Source organism: Camelus bactrianus, chromosome 25 (genome assembly GCF_048773025.1).
Source record: "Camelus bactrianus isolate YW-2024 breed Bactrian camel chromosome 25, ASM4877302v1, whole genome shotgun sequence".
In the NCBI taxonomy this organism is placed as follows: domain Eukaryota; kingdom Metazoa; phylum Chordata; class Mammalia; order Artiodactyla; family Camelidae; genus Camelus; species Camelus bactrianus.
The window spans coordinates 36,041,316-36,057,395 of record NC_133563.1 but is presented as its reverse complement, the minus strand read 5'-3'; the positions used below and the strand labels follow the sequence as shown (position 1 = coordinate 36,057,395).

General features: G+C 49.6%; 1 protein-coding gene across 3 annotated transcripts in view; it reads left to right on the top strand.

The window, feature by feature from the left end:
- TRAPPC9 (trafficking protein particle complex subunit 9) overlaps positions 1 to 16,080 on the top strand; it is a 404,238-nt gene that overhangs the window by 100,397 nt on the left and 287,761 nt on the right. For all 3 annotated transcript variants that reach the window (XM_074353143.1, XM_074353142.1, XM_074353144.1), the window contains one exon: positions 6,675 to 6,827. In XM_074353143.1, coding sequence (XP_074209244.1) covers positions 6,675 to 6,827 — 153 coding nt within the window. The remainder of the gene's footprint in view (positions 1 to 6,674; positions 6,828 to 16,080) is intronic.

The following is a 16,080-nucleotide window of genomic DNA, read 5'->3' as shown; positions in this document are numbered from 1 at the left end:
TTTACATGTGGAATTGAATGAATGAAAATCAACCATCTGCTTCCAAAATATACAAAGGGAATAATTCCTGTCACTCATATTCTACAGAACCAAAAAGCCGTCAGTATCAGTAACTGATGTGCTGTATACGTGAAGATGGGAGGATGTCGTAGGCCGGGAGCGGGAGCAGGGGTGCCGTGTCTGCGGGGGCAGGGTGGCAGGGCCGGCGTCAGGGCCCCTCGTGGACAGTGAGTAACGTTTCGTCCATTTGAGCACCGTCTTCATTTATGCCCTGAGTTGAGCTCCTTTAAACATATCCTAAGTGTCTGCTCTGTTCAGTGTCCACGTGGAATTGAACGCTCCCCGCCCGGGACCCCTAGTGCTTTGTTCTACTGCTGGTGGGGTTGCTTTATGTCTCAATAGTAATAGCAACCGTGCTGCTTAGCACCCTCCATGTGCGGGCTGAGTGGTACTTCGGATAATTTTTTTCTCATTAAATAATTGTGACACCTGTACGAAGTCTTTTTGGGGAATAGAGGTGGCCTGTTTATTTCACCACTACATTCCAGGTACCCAAGAACTAGCCCTTGTCACGGAGGAGGTGCCAGTGAGCACAGCTAGTCCCCGCCACGCAAGGTTGTCACAAGATGCACGTGTTAACCCTGAACCCAGAAAGCTGTCAGGACCATTCTGAGCACAGGGGCACCTAAGTCACACTGTCTGTGAGAACGTGATTGCTCTCGGTGTGTCCTGTCTGCGGATGGTCTGCGTGCTCGGGGCCTGGGCGCGCAGGAGACCTGCCTGCGGCCCCCGCCCTCTCCTCCTCCCGTTCCTCCCACCTGTCAGGGGCCCTCCCAGGTCTCTTCTCGACGACTGTCAGGGTGAAATAACCAGTTTCACTCGATTGCACAACACTAAACTCTAGCATTAAAATAATGACTATTATTTCTGAAGCTGGATTCCACTGGGGGGGAATTAGTGGCATGCGCTACACTGTTGATTTGTGTTTATCTCGTCATTCCTGACGCCTTCTCACCGTACAGGATTTTGACAAGCCCCTCTGGGCATTCCATCTGGTGGCACAGCAATGAAGGGAGGAAACAGAGGCCACTTTTGAGGCGTAAAGCTGTGTTAAATCTCAACAACGCTCTTCAGCTTTGCGTCCGGCTGCAGCCGGAGGAAAGCCTGTGTCCCACGCCTTTCTCTGTGTGACTCCTTAGCACCGTACACCTTGGTCATTTGGCATTAGAAGGTGGATAAGTGCTCCCCATGAGTGGGTTTGCCTGTGGTCTGAACGTGTCACCCTGCGGCCCCATAACTTAATCCAGAAATTAACGGTGCAGTTGGGAAGCCTTCTCAGCATCACTGCCACATGCTCAGGGACAGTGGGGCGCCGACCGCGGGGCTCTGAAGGCTGCTTAGTTGCTGGCCTTTTCTGAGGGTGGAGGCGTGGATGGGGGCGGTTTTCAGCCTTCCTGCTGAGAGTGTGCCGTCGGCTCCGCTCCCCTCTGCTCGGTGAGCCCTTCTCCCCCCTCTCCTCTTCCTGTTGCTGGTTCCCTGGCAGTGCAGGTGGCAGCCTGGCCTCTTTTCAACAAGTGACATGAACAGATGGGTCTTGGAGCCCAGTGGGGCTGGCTCTCGGCCCCTGCTCCATTAGTTGTCAGCTGTGTGACGGTCCTCCAGCTGTTGTCCCCAGGCGCATGGTCCCCGGGCCGCTGAGGGATCAGTGCTGCAGCCTGGGCTCCCCCGACCCCACCCCCTCCCACGTGGTGATTCCGAATGAGCGGTGGTACCTCTTGGGCGCCCAGCACGGGGCCTGGCACGTGGCAGCTGATGAGAACCTGAGAAGCTCCCTTCCCTTCAAATGGGGAAAAGAGCTGCTGCTTTTGTTCCTGCTCCCCGCTCTGGGGAGGGTCAGCTTCCGGGCCTCAGAGTGGTCGGGACGACTCGGAATCAGCAGACGCATGCCCCACCCGAGGCAGGTGAGGGCCTTGCTCTGCGTTTCCTAGGCTGGCCTCTCTTTGAGCAGTTCAGAAACCATCTTCGCTTTCTCGTTGCTTTCAGATTTTCCCTGGAGTGGTGAAGTTGAACGATTCCCTGGATGAGTGAGGGTGTTCTGGCGTTAAACCTGCTCATCATGCAGGGAATGAGCCCAGAATGCTGAGCAGCAGCCTGGGAGGCCGTGGCAGCTCTGACAGTGAGGAGCTCACTGGCTCCTTTGTCCCTGGTCGCCCGGGGAAACCTGTTCCCTGAGTCCTGTTCTCAGGACCTGAGGGGCTCGGGAACCAGCTGGCTGAAGGGCCCTGGAGGAGTTTCAGTCAGAGTTACCCTTACTCTTCTTACTTTTTTTTGGCCTGGGCTCTTTTCGAGTTGCTTATGTTACGCTATTCTTATATAACTTAAAAAAAATTACAGTAATACATGGCAAAATTTAAAAAATAAATCTTGTAGAAAAGCAGTTTGTTACTCCTTAGCATTGTCAAGGCATGTGAGTATCCTGGGGGAAAAAAGACCCAGTTTCTTCAGTCTCCCCTCAATGTTGGCACCAAGCTCCCCCTGCGTGTTTGGGCGAAGACGGATGTCGGGGAGCTGGGAGGGGGCTGCTGTGGCCACACTGGGTTAGTGGGGGAAGCAGGCTAGTAGGAACCCCCCAGGATCAGACCATCCTTCATTTTAAACTTAGTTATTACGGTTCAGATGATGGTCTTTGGAATCAGACAAACTGGAGCTGGAGCCCTGGCCTTGCCGCTTACTGGCCGATGACTTGGACCACGTTACTGGCGTCTGTGTCCTCGAGACGGGGGGAGCACTGTGGTGTTCTTCCGAGTGTTGGACACGCGCTCAGCTCTTCGTGCACGACGGGGCCTGGAAGCAGTAGCCCTTCCTGTAAGCAGTGGTCACTGTCATCGTTGCCGCCTCCGTTGTGACCTGGAGCAGCGTCTGCTCTCTTCCCCTTTCTTCAGCACGTTTTACACAGCTTTGCTGCATCTGCTTCTCAGGCCGGCATTCAGGGAATCCACCCTCTGGCTGGCTGCCTACCTGTCTTCTTTCCTTTCTTTTCTGCACAAACACCTAGTCTCCTCCTTGTTTCAGACTCTGTGCTTTCGGGGCAGGACGACCGCCGTCCCTGTGCTGGGCACCCGCGGGGCGTGCGGAGGCTTCTCTCTGTCTCCGGTCCGCCGTTTTGCCCCCATTTGCTCATGTGTTTGTCCTGTCACCAGGTCTTCATTCTTTGCTCAGCTCTTCAGCGAGCCTTCACTGCGCACCCTCTACCTGCTGGCCGTGGTGCTGGGCACCGGGGCCACCCAGGAGAGCTGGCTCCACGTCCCTGCCCCCGGGCGCAGGAGGTGCTCCCCTGGTGTCTGTCCTCTGGCCACCTTGGGACACGCGGTCATGTGTTCAGAACTCTGCCCGCTCAGATCCCAGCCGCCACTCACAGACCAGCCAAAGGCCAAGCTTTCCTGCTCCTTCAAGAGAACTAGCGATGCCACTCTTGCTGTGAGGGCCTTGCTTATTCTCCTCTACAGTGAGGTTCATTCACTCGGCTTCATGTTGTTCAGCAGTCCCTTTTCTGTCCCTTATCTGTCTCAGTCACCATGCCAGGCACATGAATAATACATGAAGTCTGTCCTGGAGGAGCCCACAATTTCGATTGGGAGTCAGGCATGTTCACTGGATTGAGTTGAAGTCTGACCGCACATCCGGTATTATTTCTGCTGCCTTTGAGTAACCGCAGTGAATGGATCTACCGTGTGCCTCCTAGGGGGACATTCAGGAGTGACTAGAGCTCATTCAGCTCCGGACCCCTCGGCTATGTGGTTGTAGCGGCTTCTCTGTGCAAGGCAGCATTTGATACAGGTCTGGGGTCACTCCGGAGAAGTTCACAAAACAAGTTCATCTGAGACCAGCTGATGTGACTTGTAAATCAGTCGTGCAAGATTCGATGTGTTCACTCATTGGGAGCACACATAAGTGGGGAACAAATGTGCTAGAAGGGAGGGCAGGGGAAGTCAGGGTGTCTGGCCTAGAGTTCGGGGACTTCTGAGTTTCAAGTTCCTGGTTAGCTGTTTGGGGTTGGTGGCATGTCTTGCTGACAGCATGTAAGTGTCAGGCATTCTGGTGTCGCCTCCACAGGGCTCCCTGGGCCCCAAGAAGCCAAACACCCAGCAGTGCCCACGCACAAGATAAAACAAGGGAAAAAATACACCTTTCAGAACTGAAATACAGCACCATTTCACAGGCTTGTTTTTGGGCTTAAACAAGCACACATATTCAGGGCAGGTGGTACAGCACAGAGTACGGCCTCAGGCAGCTTCCCCTCAACGGGGATGGTAGTGGGACCTATTGAGAGAGTCAGCGTGTGGATTCAGTGAGACAGCACCGGCAACACAGGACAAGGTCTCAGCATTGAGCCTGCCCCAGGGAAGCCCTCCGCAGAGCTCCGCTGTCGGGCGGTGGTGCTTTAAGTAACAGCGCGTAGCGCACAATAAACGTGCATTTGTTCCCCTTCCCTCCTTGGGGTTGTGTTAGGTAGGTGCCCCCCACAGCCCAGCTGAAATCACAGTTGACGGTATTTCTTTAATTTCGCATCTGTTATCAACCTCTGCTTGTGATCTCTGAGACACAGCCGGCCTTGGGTGTCCCGTGGCCAACTTTGGGAGCCGCGAGGACATCTCAGAGTTCACTGGAGCAGAGTTCATCTCTCGGAAACACTCTGAAAGTGAAAAGTTGGCCAAATAGCTGAGAATCGTGGTGTAATTAGGGTTTTTATTGTTCTCCCTGCACGACTCACACATTCCTGGCAGGCTAGACTAAGAGCTGAAAGAATGAGTTCTTTTGTACAAACCTGGAGCCTCGACAGGCTCACTTCTGAGTTCAGGCCCCTGGGACAGGGAGTCAAGTCTTACTTATTCGCCACCCAGACGTGGGCAGTTCATTCTTTCAGCAGTTGTGGAACCTGTTCTGTAGGTAACGTGTATGTCATAACTTTTCAGAAATGTTTAGGTTGAGAAGAACGGCCTCTGTCATCTGCTCTAGGCTGCTGGGGGCTGCTTCTGTGCTCCCCTGCTTGTTTCTTCCTCCAGGCAGAGAATCCTGCCCGAGGCCCTTGCCCCTTGTGGGCGGGACCATGTCTTCCTTATCTCCTCCAGGACTCAGCCCTGTGCCTGCTGCGAGGGTACCGAGTGGCTGTGCCGTGATGCTGCCCGAATGAGTGACCCGGGCAGCAGTAGACTGTGAAAAGCAGGTGTTAACATAGTTGACGGAGGGCCTCTGTGTAAACCATGTAAGCAGTTTCTGTGTGCCCCGGGTGGTGGTTGTCCTTGTCATTGGTTCGCATGTTTTTTCCTACCCTGCAGTGGGCACCGTGAAAAGCAGCTGCGCTGGCTCAGGTTCCCATCCGCTGTCTCGGGCAGGCAGGCATGGGCACCCTCAGTCTGTGCCGGGACTCTTCACAGGCCCGATTCCCGGCCTTCTCTCCCTATGGCCTTGAGGGCCGCGGTGGCAGTGAACCTGGACACTGGACTGAGTGGATAGCATGTGCGTGTGTGTGTGTGCGTGAGCATGAGAGTGTAACATGCACTTATTGCAGAAAACTCAAAAAATGCAAACAGTTGAAATCACTTGTGACCCCACTACTCAGATACAACTGCTGTTAACATGTAGGTGTGTTTTCTTCTTTTGTTCCACGTGAACCTTTTAATGTGGTTGAAATTATATTGTGCATTCAACTGGGTATTCTACTTTCCACATCACTTTTTCCCACCTGTTCTAATTTGCAGTCTGAAATGTTGTCTGGGAATCCATGTTTCTGTCCCACATCATCTGCTTGCTGAGTGTCTCCCGAGGGCCAGGGGTCTCGGCTTCCAGCAGGCAGGGGCCAAGTGGTTGCCTGCCCTGGCCTCACATTGCCTGGTGTCTCTTGTCCCCTTCCATCCTGAATTAATTTATGGGACTGAAAAATAAAGACAAAGAATGTGTTAACCTGGTTAACACCTGTTTATAGACTGTGAGTGACCGGGTCATTGAGAGGGTCTTGGTTGCAGCAATGCTTGGGGAGGGAAGGCAGTAACTGCCTTGAAGTTTCAGCTTTAGTCTTGATGCTGCTTTTCAGACATGACTGTTTAATCTGTAAAACAGCCACGTGATGTCGGAGTTGTCGCCCCCATTTTATACACCGTGGCATAAAGGAATCATCTCTCCCCATCCTGCTCCAGGGAGTCAGAGACAGAAAGGCACCACACCCAAGGCGCTCTGGTGCTGGAGGGCAAGATCTTTTAGAGACAGGAGAACTGAGGAAGCTCCCTCCACGGGCCCTTTCTGATTGTGTTCCTGTCTCCTGAGGAGGGCCTCTCCCATTGAATATGCACCTCCCACTAAACGTGGATCCGTTTCTCTTTAAGGTGATGGAACGTAGAAAGCACCTGTGGGAACCTTGGCTGAGTTCTGACCCCATTCAGGAGCGCGGGGAGCGCGCTGCGCCCGACAGGGAGATGAGCCTGCTTGGTGCTCGTAGGCACGGGCGACGGCCTTGCAGCGGCCGTGCTCCTGGGCTCTTTTGGTACTTGGATCGGTCCTATTTTAAGTGATTTGCATCTTTCCTTGCTTTTGAGAGTGCGTCTGAGTTTTCTAGGTGGGTTACTGAGCCTCCTGCTGCCTCAGTTGCATCATCGTCTCCATTCTTACTGTCCTTGTAGAAAAATTGTATGGTGACTTCTTGAGCTGGAAACTTGAAGAAACCCTTGCCCAGTTTCCTCTGCAACCTGGAAAGGTGGCCACTTTCACCGTCAGCATCAAGGTGAAGCTGGATTTCTCCTGCCAGGAGAACCTCCTCCAAGACCTCGGCGACGGTAAGCTCCTGCCTGGTTTTAATTAGCACGTGGCGGTCCCCAGACGCACAGGCGCAGTCAGCGCTCCTCGGTGCCTGCTGTTCTCTGTTTGTAACGCGCTTGTCATTCATTAACCAGAGCAGCTGGAGACTTCTCCTGGGCACTTAGTTAACGAGTGAGTTACTGCGTATGTGGAAGGTAATGAAAGTACGTTTTAGCTGAACGATTGTTTCATTCGCACTCTTACTGTTTTGTGCTCATTTGCCGGGAGGTCACCCTGAGTTAGCGGAATGTAGGAATCACTGCATTTTTCAGGTATAAATACTGTGAACACTGGGACATCTAATTAGCTGTGATTGTAAAGTTCTCCTTCAAAGTCAGGTGATTTCTGTAAGGAGATGGCGTCTGGAGAGAACGGGAATTTATTTTTGCGGCAGCGTTAGGCCCAGCTGCTCAGGGGTAAGACTTCGTAGACTAATGATGTCAGGTCATGAAGCGTGCACTCCTGCTCTCATTGGGAGGCATCGTGGGGGTGCTAGTTCACTCAGGCTGCCGAAAGAGGATTCCACAGACAGCGAGGGGACCGTACAGATGTGTTTCCTCACAGTTCTGGAGGTTGGAAGTCCGAGCGCAAGGTGCCAGCGTGGCCGGGTTCTGGAGAGGGCCTCTTCCTGGCTTGGGGACGGCTGCCTTCTCATGGTGCCCTCACGTGCCAGAGAGACTGTGAGCCCTCGCGTGTCTTCCCCTCTAGTAAGGACCCCAGCTGTCAGGCTGAGGCCCCACCACCAGGCCTCATTTAACTTTAATCACCTCCTCGTGCGCCTCTGTCTCCAGATACAGTCACGTTGGAGGTTAAGGCTTCAACACGTGAATTTGGGAGTCCACAGACATTTGGTCGAAGGGTATTATTTGGGACAGTCAGCAGATTCCGTTACTAGAACTTAGTAACTGTGTCACTTGGACTTCTCTGTGCCTAAATCTCCTGATTTATAAGACGATAATAGTACCCATCTCTAGGGTTGTGAAGATTTGCGCCCCACCGGGAACACGGGTGTAACAAGTGTTAGCTGTTGTACTTCCCCCCCGCCCCCCACCTCACGGATTTATGGAGTCACAGGACATTTACCCACCTCTCATTATGAGACGGAAACCAGGGACTGGGTCAGAATGGCAGGTCCTGGCAGGCTGTGAAAGACCTGAAACTCCAGAGAAGCAGCTCAGACTTTACTGGAGGATACAGGAGGGTTGCTGAAAGTTTTTTGAAAAAGGTTGATGTGACAGAGACTGTTGGGGGAAGGTGAGTGGGTGGATTGGCCGGGGAGCCTGAGATTCACCTGGTGTGCAGCTGACAGGTGTGCTGGTTCAAGGGCGGGGCTCAAAGGTCTTAAGCGGGAGAGGAAGGAGAGTCAGAAGGCCGGCGTCTTCACCAGGGCGCGTCCTCCCCGCGGCCTATCGCTGGCGGCCTCCATGTATTTGCAGGACAGAATTTAGTAGCTGGTCCAGCGTTTGGTGAGCTATTGGAATTTTATGCTGTTTCCCACGGAAAAATGCATTTCTTCTTGCCTGAAATGTCTCTTGTTTATTAAGCTAAAGGCAAACTCTGCCTCTGGGAAGTTGGAATCAGTTCAGTTCCTTGTCTAGAGTTAGAGATGCGTGTTAAAAAAAAAGCCGTTTGCATTTGGTATTTCATTAAATTCTCCTTCACAAGTTAATGACAGCAGACACTTCGCCTTGTCACTGGGGCCAGGAGTTGGTTTTATGTGACAGCTGTCGCTGTGGCCTCTCCCGCGCTCCCTCTTGTGACCCGCCCCTCGCCCCGGTCGCGGGGCTCTGAAGCTGGAGCGCCGCTGAGTGTCCTCGTCCTAGCCTGCTGCTCTCCTCGGATGGAGACCGTATTTTGGAAGACTCAGTCTTACGTTTTTAAGAATAGTGATTTCTCTTGAATTACCTGGAAATCAAAGGTGGTTGGAATCTTAATGCTGGAAGATTTCACTTTCCTTTACAATTCCTAGTTGCCTGAGGCTTTCATGGATGTATGGGATTTTTAAGAAGCCCAGGGGTTTTCTTGAACCCTGGTTTTTTCTGAGGCTGGTGTGTATGGAGGAGGGAGAGAGGAAACATGCCCCGCGAGCTCTGTGCCCGGGCTGTTCTCCAGGAGCTGCCAGTTCTCTCGGCCCTGAGAGGGGCTCGGACAGCGGCCCTGGCGTCCGGGCTCTGTGCCACCTGTCTGCGGCCCCAGCTCCCAGCGGCCGTAATTGTCTGCATTTCTGGTCTTTCTCACCACACCTCTCCCGTCCTGAGGGCCGGGCCAGGGTCCTGTGGGTCTTTTAGCTCCAGCTCCAGCCTGGAGGTCAGCGCCCCCTCCACGTCTTGCTTTCCCTTCCTGCTCACGGGCAGCTCTTAGTTGGTTCTGTTTGCTGGCTTTCCTTTTCCTCCTGAGAGTACAGACCAGAATGGCTCAGGGCTCCATCCAAGAGCCTCTGTTTTCCAAGTTTCCTCTCTCATGAGGCTTTCTTATCTGCTCCGATGGATTCAACGACCATCTCCCCCACCCCACCCTGGCCAGACCTCTTCTCTGCACACCTGGTCTGCATATTTGCCTGTGCGCCCCGATGGCGCTGGGTTCTGGGGGAGGCGGGCCTGTGACGCTGGGGGGTTTACTTGGCGGCTGCCGTTGCCCTTCCCCAGTGGTGGGGGTCTCCGTCTGTGCTCTTCCCCGTGAGGGAGAAGGCTTGGGCGAGGGCAGAGGTGGTGCAGTGGCTCTGGCCCCTCCCACTCAGCACCAGGAAGCGTTCTCAGAATTTTTGTGTAACGAGTCCACGCTCGTGCCCCTTACTGCACGACAGGTCAGTTAAGTTGAGAGACAAAGTGTTGGGGCAAGAAAAAGTCGCTTGACTTGGAAAGCCAGCAAACGGAGAACATGGTCGGCTAACGTCCTAAAGAACTGTCTTAATTTGGGGTAGAAGTCAAGCTTCTCTTGTGCCAGGGAAGGGGGAAGTGGGGGGCCTGCTCAGCTCGTGGACAGTCTTCTGATGAGTTGGGGGTGAGATTTCGGGGTCAACATCATCAGCCTCTGGCTTCAGCCTGCCTGGGGTCTCCCTGCTGGGGGGCAACATGCAGTTTACTTCTTCCCCCCGGTGGGGGTTTCAGCCTCTGCCAGAAGCCTCAAGGACGTGGCTCAGAATGTTATCTGTAGCCCTCAAGGAGGAACTGAAGGGCCTTGACTGTTACACGGCTAAAAAATTTTGTCTTGCTTGACTTTTCCTTTGTTGCTGCATTTGCTCACTTCTCTGATTAAATTTGCTTTTGGAAGTTGGGAAAGGCCTAGTAGACTAAAACTTCAGACAAAAATTTTCAACAAACAAGAAGTGGGGCACATGCAGGGATTGGGGGGGTGTCTGTCCCTGGAAAGGCCCGGCAGGACCCTGCTTGGTTACACTTTTCCTGGTGGAAAAGCCTGCGTGGCGCTGACCGTGGCCCCCCAGAGCCTTCCCGCTCCTGTCGTCCACACCCGGCCTTTAGCGCTTCATTAGCAGCATCTAGCTGAACCTTTCCACTGGCTTTCAGGGCTTCCCCAGAGGCCCACTTGGGCACATTCGCCAAGGTCCTCCCCTCCGTAGGTCCCTGTCCACAGATTCCAGGTTAGTTTCCCTGTGACTTCAGTTCTCTGATCAGTTCAGGAAAAGTTAATTTCCACTCTGTCCAGCTTTTTTCTTATCTTAACGCCTTTTTTTTTTTTTTTTTTCCGGCTCTCTGCACCTCTGAGCTGAAATCAGAGGCCCCAATCCTATATGTTAAACCAGGCCTCCGTCACTTTCGGATTGTGCTGGCCATTTGTCAGACGATACACTGCTTTTGTTTTGTGTTCAGTGGCTCATGTGCTTCTGTTCTGAAGGAGAAGGTTAATGATGCACAGACAGCCCGCCCACTGTTACATGTAGCCTGCATCACCCACCCACCGTCTGACTCACAGATCGTAATTTCACAGCACGATGGCTTGGCCAAGGGAAAGGTCAGGCTGCTGCTGCTTCCCGGAGCTCTCAGGAGAGCCTCCGAGTGGGACCAAAAACTGAGTTCTTGCCCCTGACATTTGTCTAATCACCTGCGGAGGTGCGCCGAGCCCCAGACCCTGTCAGCCTGTAGGTGGGACAGTTGACTCAGTTCTGATTGAAATTCAGGTTGGAAAGTAACTTCCTAAGCCACCGAGAGCGAGTAAAGATCCAAGTGTTTGTCATTCCTCAGCAACAGGTGAGCCTGCTGCAGGCAGCCAGGGCCGGTCTCCTGGACCGTCCATCTCAGTGCTCCCACTACTGCCTTTCCAACCAGGCTGGTGGTGAGTCCCTGGGAAGGAAATTAGGTGGGTGTTTGGTAGAGGGGATCCAAGAGTTTTTTCCCCTCGGAGGGGAAGGGGTGGCTTCTCTGGGCCCCTGCAGGTTGGTGTAGTGTCAGCTTGCTCTCTTGACGGCACCAGGTGTTGTCAGTTCCTTTTGCTGAGACTCCGGCCCTTTCTCCATTTCCACCAGCAGTGCTCTGCTTCAAGCCCTCGTCATTTCTCACCTGGACCATTTCTAACTGGCCTCCCAGCGGCTCATCTGCCCCCTCCTCTCTGTCTTCCCCATTTTCCCTGCAGTCCTCCTTCCAGAGCAGAGTCTTCTGTGTCCCTCTGCGGCTGGACAGCTTCCGGGCCTTTCCATTGCCCTCGGATAAAGTCCAGAGCGTGACTCCCCCTGCTGTTCCCCCTCGTTGTCTTTGTGTTGGGGGAACACGTGCACTGAGTTACGTGCAGTGCTGACTAGCCAGGCGCCCTTAGGCTTACTGCCTGGGTACAGCCTCTGCGCGCTGGAACTGCCTAGGGTCTTCAGCAGCTCTGCCCGGCTCCACCCTAGGTCTAGTGAGTTCACAGGCCTGGGGTGTTACCTGGCGTCAGGGTGTCTCAGAGTGTCCCTGGTTATTCTTAGAAGCAGCGAAGTTTGAGAATCATTGGCAAATTATCTTTCTTCTTGAAAAAACTAACACATGCTCCCAGTCTCGGGTCGCCTTCAGGCAGGCTCACCTGCTACTTGTTCTCTGTCTCCTCTGGAGGGTTTTGCCGCGGGAGGGGGAGGCAAGCCTCCCCTCTAGATGACTGTTCAGGAGCTTTTTGGATATTTTCTGTCCTTTGATTACAAATTTCAGAATAAGTTTGTCAAGTTCCTCCTGGTAGCCTCTTAGATTATTGAGTGGATGGTACTGAGCCTGTGGGTCAGTTTAGGGAAGATTGGCGTTTTTATGGTACTTAGTCTTCCGAACTATGAATCGTATCTCTTCGTTTATTTGTCATCTTTAACGTCTTTCAATAACATTACCTAATTTTTTTGAGTCTTAACAATATTATGCTAGATTTATTCCTAGATGTTTTTATTATAAATGGTGTCTTTGAGTCCTTTTCAATGGAGGAGTAACTTACATGCAGTAGTGAGCACAAAAGTTGTGTACAGCTTGATGGATTGTTATTTTTATGTTCGTTTCCACCACCCAGACACGGATAATTTCCAGAACCTTCACGGGTTCTCTCATCCTCTCCCTGTGGGTGAGTCTGCGTCAGGGTAACTGTAAACATGGCATCTATCATAGATGCGCTTGCCTGTTCCCAACTTTGTCATACAGAGGAAAGAAATACAGTTACCCTCTTGGTGTCTGTTAGTCCTGAGTCAGTGTGTGTGCCCCTTCCCCACTTGGCATTATGTGTGAGATTCATGCACATTGCTGTGTGTTGCATTTGTTTGTCCCTTTTTACTGCGTGAAACTACCACAGTTATCCAGTCTACTCGTGACGGGCATTTGGGTTGTTTCTGGGTTTTGGCTATCATGAATAATAAACATTCTTAGACAGGTGTCTGGTGGACATCAGCCAACGTTTTTGTTGGGTGCATGCTGGAAGTGGCCTCACCGGATGATGGGTCCTGCGTGTGTCTGGCATTAATAGATCTCCAGTCACCCAGACTTTCAGCCTTCTTGTTCTGATTGGCACACACCGTCTGCATGTGAGTTCTCTGCTGCTCCAGATCCTCACCCCTGATTGGCATGGTCAGTCTTTTCAATTTAGCTTTTCTGGTCCATGTGTAACGGTATCACATTGTGGTTTTGTTTTGCTTTTCCCAGATAACTAATGATGTTGCCCAGTTTAAAAAAAAAAAAAAAGAAAAAGAAAACATTTTAACAGACACCTCACAAGTGTGTGGATCCAAGTCATAATGGTGGGCAGCCTCATTAGCTACGTGTTCTGCAGCTTTGTTGTGACAGCTGTCACAGAACATTGTGTAAATTTAAGGGGTACATTGCGTTGATTAGATACGTTTGTACATTACAAAAAGATTATCACCATAGCTTAGGTAACACCACTGTCACCTCTCTTAGTTACAGTTTCTTTCTGTGGTGAGAACATTTAAGATCTACTTTCTTAGCAACTGTCAGGTGTATAATACAGTATCAGTGCTGTGCTTCAGAGTGCCAGACCTTACTCGTCTTCTAACTGAAAGTTTTAACCTTTTGACCAACATCTATCTCCTTATTTTGCCTGCCTCTCAGCCTCTGGTACCACCATTCTCTGTTTCTGCAAGTTTGGCTTTTTCAGATTCCACATATAAATGATACCATATAGTATTTGTCTTTCTCTGACTTATTTCATTTAGCTTATCCATCCACCCATGTTGTTGAAAATGGCAGGATTTCCTTCTTTCTCAAGGAATAATATTCCATTGTGTGTATTGTATCTTCTGTATCCATTCATCTGTAGATGTATACTTAGGTTGTTTCCTTTTTGGCTGTTGGGAATAAAGCCTCAGTCAACATGAGAGTGCAGAGATCTCTTTGAGAGCCTGTTTTGATTTCCTCTGGGTATGTACTCAAAAGTGGATTGCTGGATCCGTACAGTGGTTCTGTTTTTCATTTTTTGAGGAACTTCCACATAGTTTTGCATTGTGGCTCGCCCATTTACTTTTCCCATTAACAGTGCACAAGAGTTTCCTTTTCTCCACATCCTTGCCACACTTGTTATTTCTTGTCTTTTTGAGAATAGTTATTCTAACAAATGTGAGGTGATATCTCTATGGCTTTGATTTGCATTTTACTGGTGATTGGTGATAATGAGCATCTTTTCATGTGCTGGTTGGTCATTTATATGTCTTCTCTGGAAATAAAATTCAGGTCCTCTGCCCATTTCTAAATCAGATTTTTTTTTTTTTTGTTACTGAGTTGTACGAGTTCTTTATATATTTTGATATTAATCCCTTATCAAATAGATGATTTGCAAATATTTTCAAAGTTTCAAATATTTGCAAAGTTTGACTTTTTCATCTTGTTGGCTGTTTCTTAGGCTGTGGAGAAGCATTTTAGTTTGAAGCAGTCCCGCTTGTTGGTTTTTGCTTTTGTTGCTTGTACTTTTGGTGTCATATCCAGAAAATTATTGTCGAGACCAGTGTTAAGGAGATGATCTCCTATGTTTTCTTCTAGGAGCTTCACGGTTTCAGGTCTTACATTTATTTAAGTCTTTAATCTATTTCAAGTTAAATTTTGTGAACGGTTTATGATAGGGGTCCAGTTTTATATTTCTTCATATGATTATCCAGTTTTCTCACCACAATTTATTTAAGAGGCTGCCTTTCTCCGTTGAGTATTCTTGGCTCTCTTGTCAAATATTAGTTGACCATATATGCCAGAGTGTGTTTTGGGGTTCTCTGTTCTGTTCCATGTATCTGTGTGTCTGTTTCTCTGCTCTTTTGATAACTGTACTGTTTTGATTACCATGGATTTGTAGTATAACTTGAAATCAGACTGTGATATCTTGAGCTTTATTCTTTATCAGGATTGCTTTGGCTGTTGGGGTCTTTTGTGGCTCCATGTGAATGTTTGAATTGCCTTTTCTATTGAAAAATGCCATTGGAATTTTGATAGGTAATGCATTGATTGAATCTATGTAGATGGCTTTGAGTAATAGGGACATTTTAACAGTATTCCTATGATCCATAACCTATAATGAAAAAGAACATGAAAAGGAATATATGCATGAATATGTATGACTGAAACATTATGCTGCACACCAGAAATTGACACAACATTGTAAACTGACTATATACTTCAGTTAAAAAAATGCAAAAAAATTCTCACGATCCATGAACACAGGACCTCTCTCCATTTGTCTACAATTTCTTTAATCGAGGTCTTAAAGTTTCTAGTGTTCAGATCTTTCGTTTCCTTCGTTAAATTTATTCCCAAGTATTGTTTTTGATGCTGTTGTAAATGGGATAATTTTCTTTATCACTCTTCCAGATATTTCGTTGTGAGTGTATGGTAAAGCAGCTGACTTCTGCGTGTTCATTAAATTTGCTGATTAGCTCTAACAGCTGTTGTTGTTGTTGTTGTTGTTGTTGTTGTTGTTGTTGTTGTTGTTGTTGTTGTTGTTGTTGAATCTTCAGGATCTGTCCAGACAAGATCATGTCCTCTTCAGGTAATTTCCCTTCTTCCTTTCTGATTTGGGTGCCTTCTGTGACTTCCTCCTGCCTGACTGCTCTGCCGAGGACTTCAGTGCCCTGCTGTGTGTGCATGGTGAGAGTGGGCACGCTTGTCTTGTTCCTGATCTTGGAGGAAAACCTTTTAACCTTCCACCAGTTGAATGTGATGCTAGCACTGTGCTTGTCCTGCGTGGCCTTTGTTATGCTGAGGTATGTTCCTTCACCACCCAGTTAGTGGAGGGCTTTCATCAGGAAAAGATTTTGAGTTTCATGAAATGCTTTTTCTGCATCTATTGAGATGACAATATTTCATCCTTCATGCTGTTAATACAGTGCATCACATCTACTGACTTGTGTGTGTTGGACCATCCTTGCATCCCAGGGATAAATCCCACGTCATCATGGTGTGTGATCTTTTTAATGTGTTGTTGAATTCAATGTGCTAATATTTTGTTGAGGATTTTTACATCTGTGTTTTTTTTTTTTCCCATGTTGGACTGAATGAGATAGATTTATTGCCATTCCATTGAAACTGAGCAGATGAGATTTTGGGGAGAATTTTTTTTTAAACATTTGCTTTATTGAATTATAGTCATTTTACAATGTTGTGTCAAATTCCAGTGTAGAGCACAGTTTTTCAGTTATACATGAACATACAAATATTCATTATCACATTTTTTTCGCTGTGAGCTACGTTTTACATCTGTGTTTATCAGGTTTATTGGTCTGTGGTTTCTTTTCTTGTAGTGTCCTTGTCTGGCTTTAGTTTTGGGGTAATGCTAGTC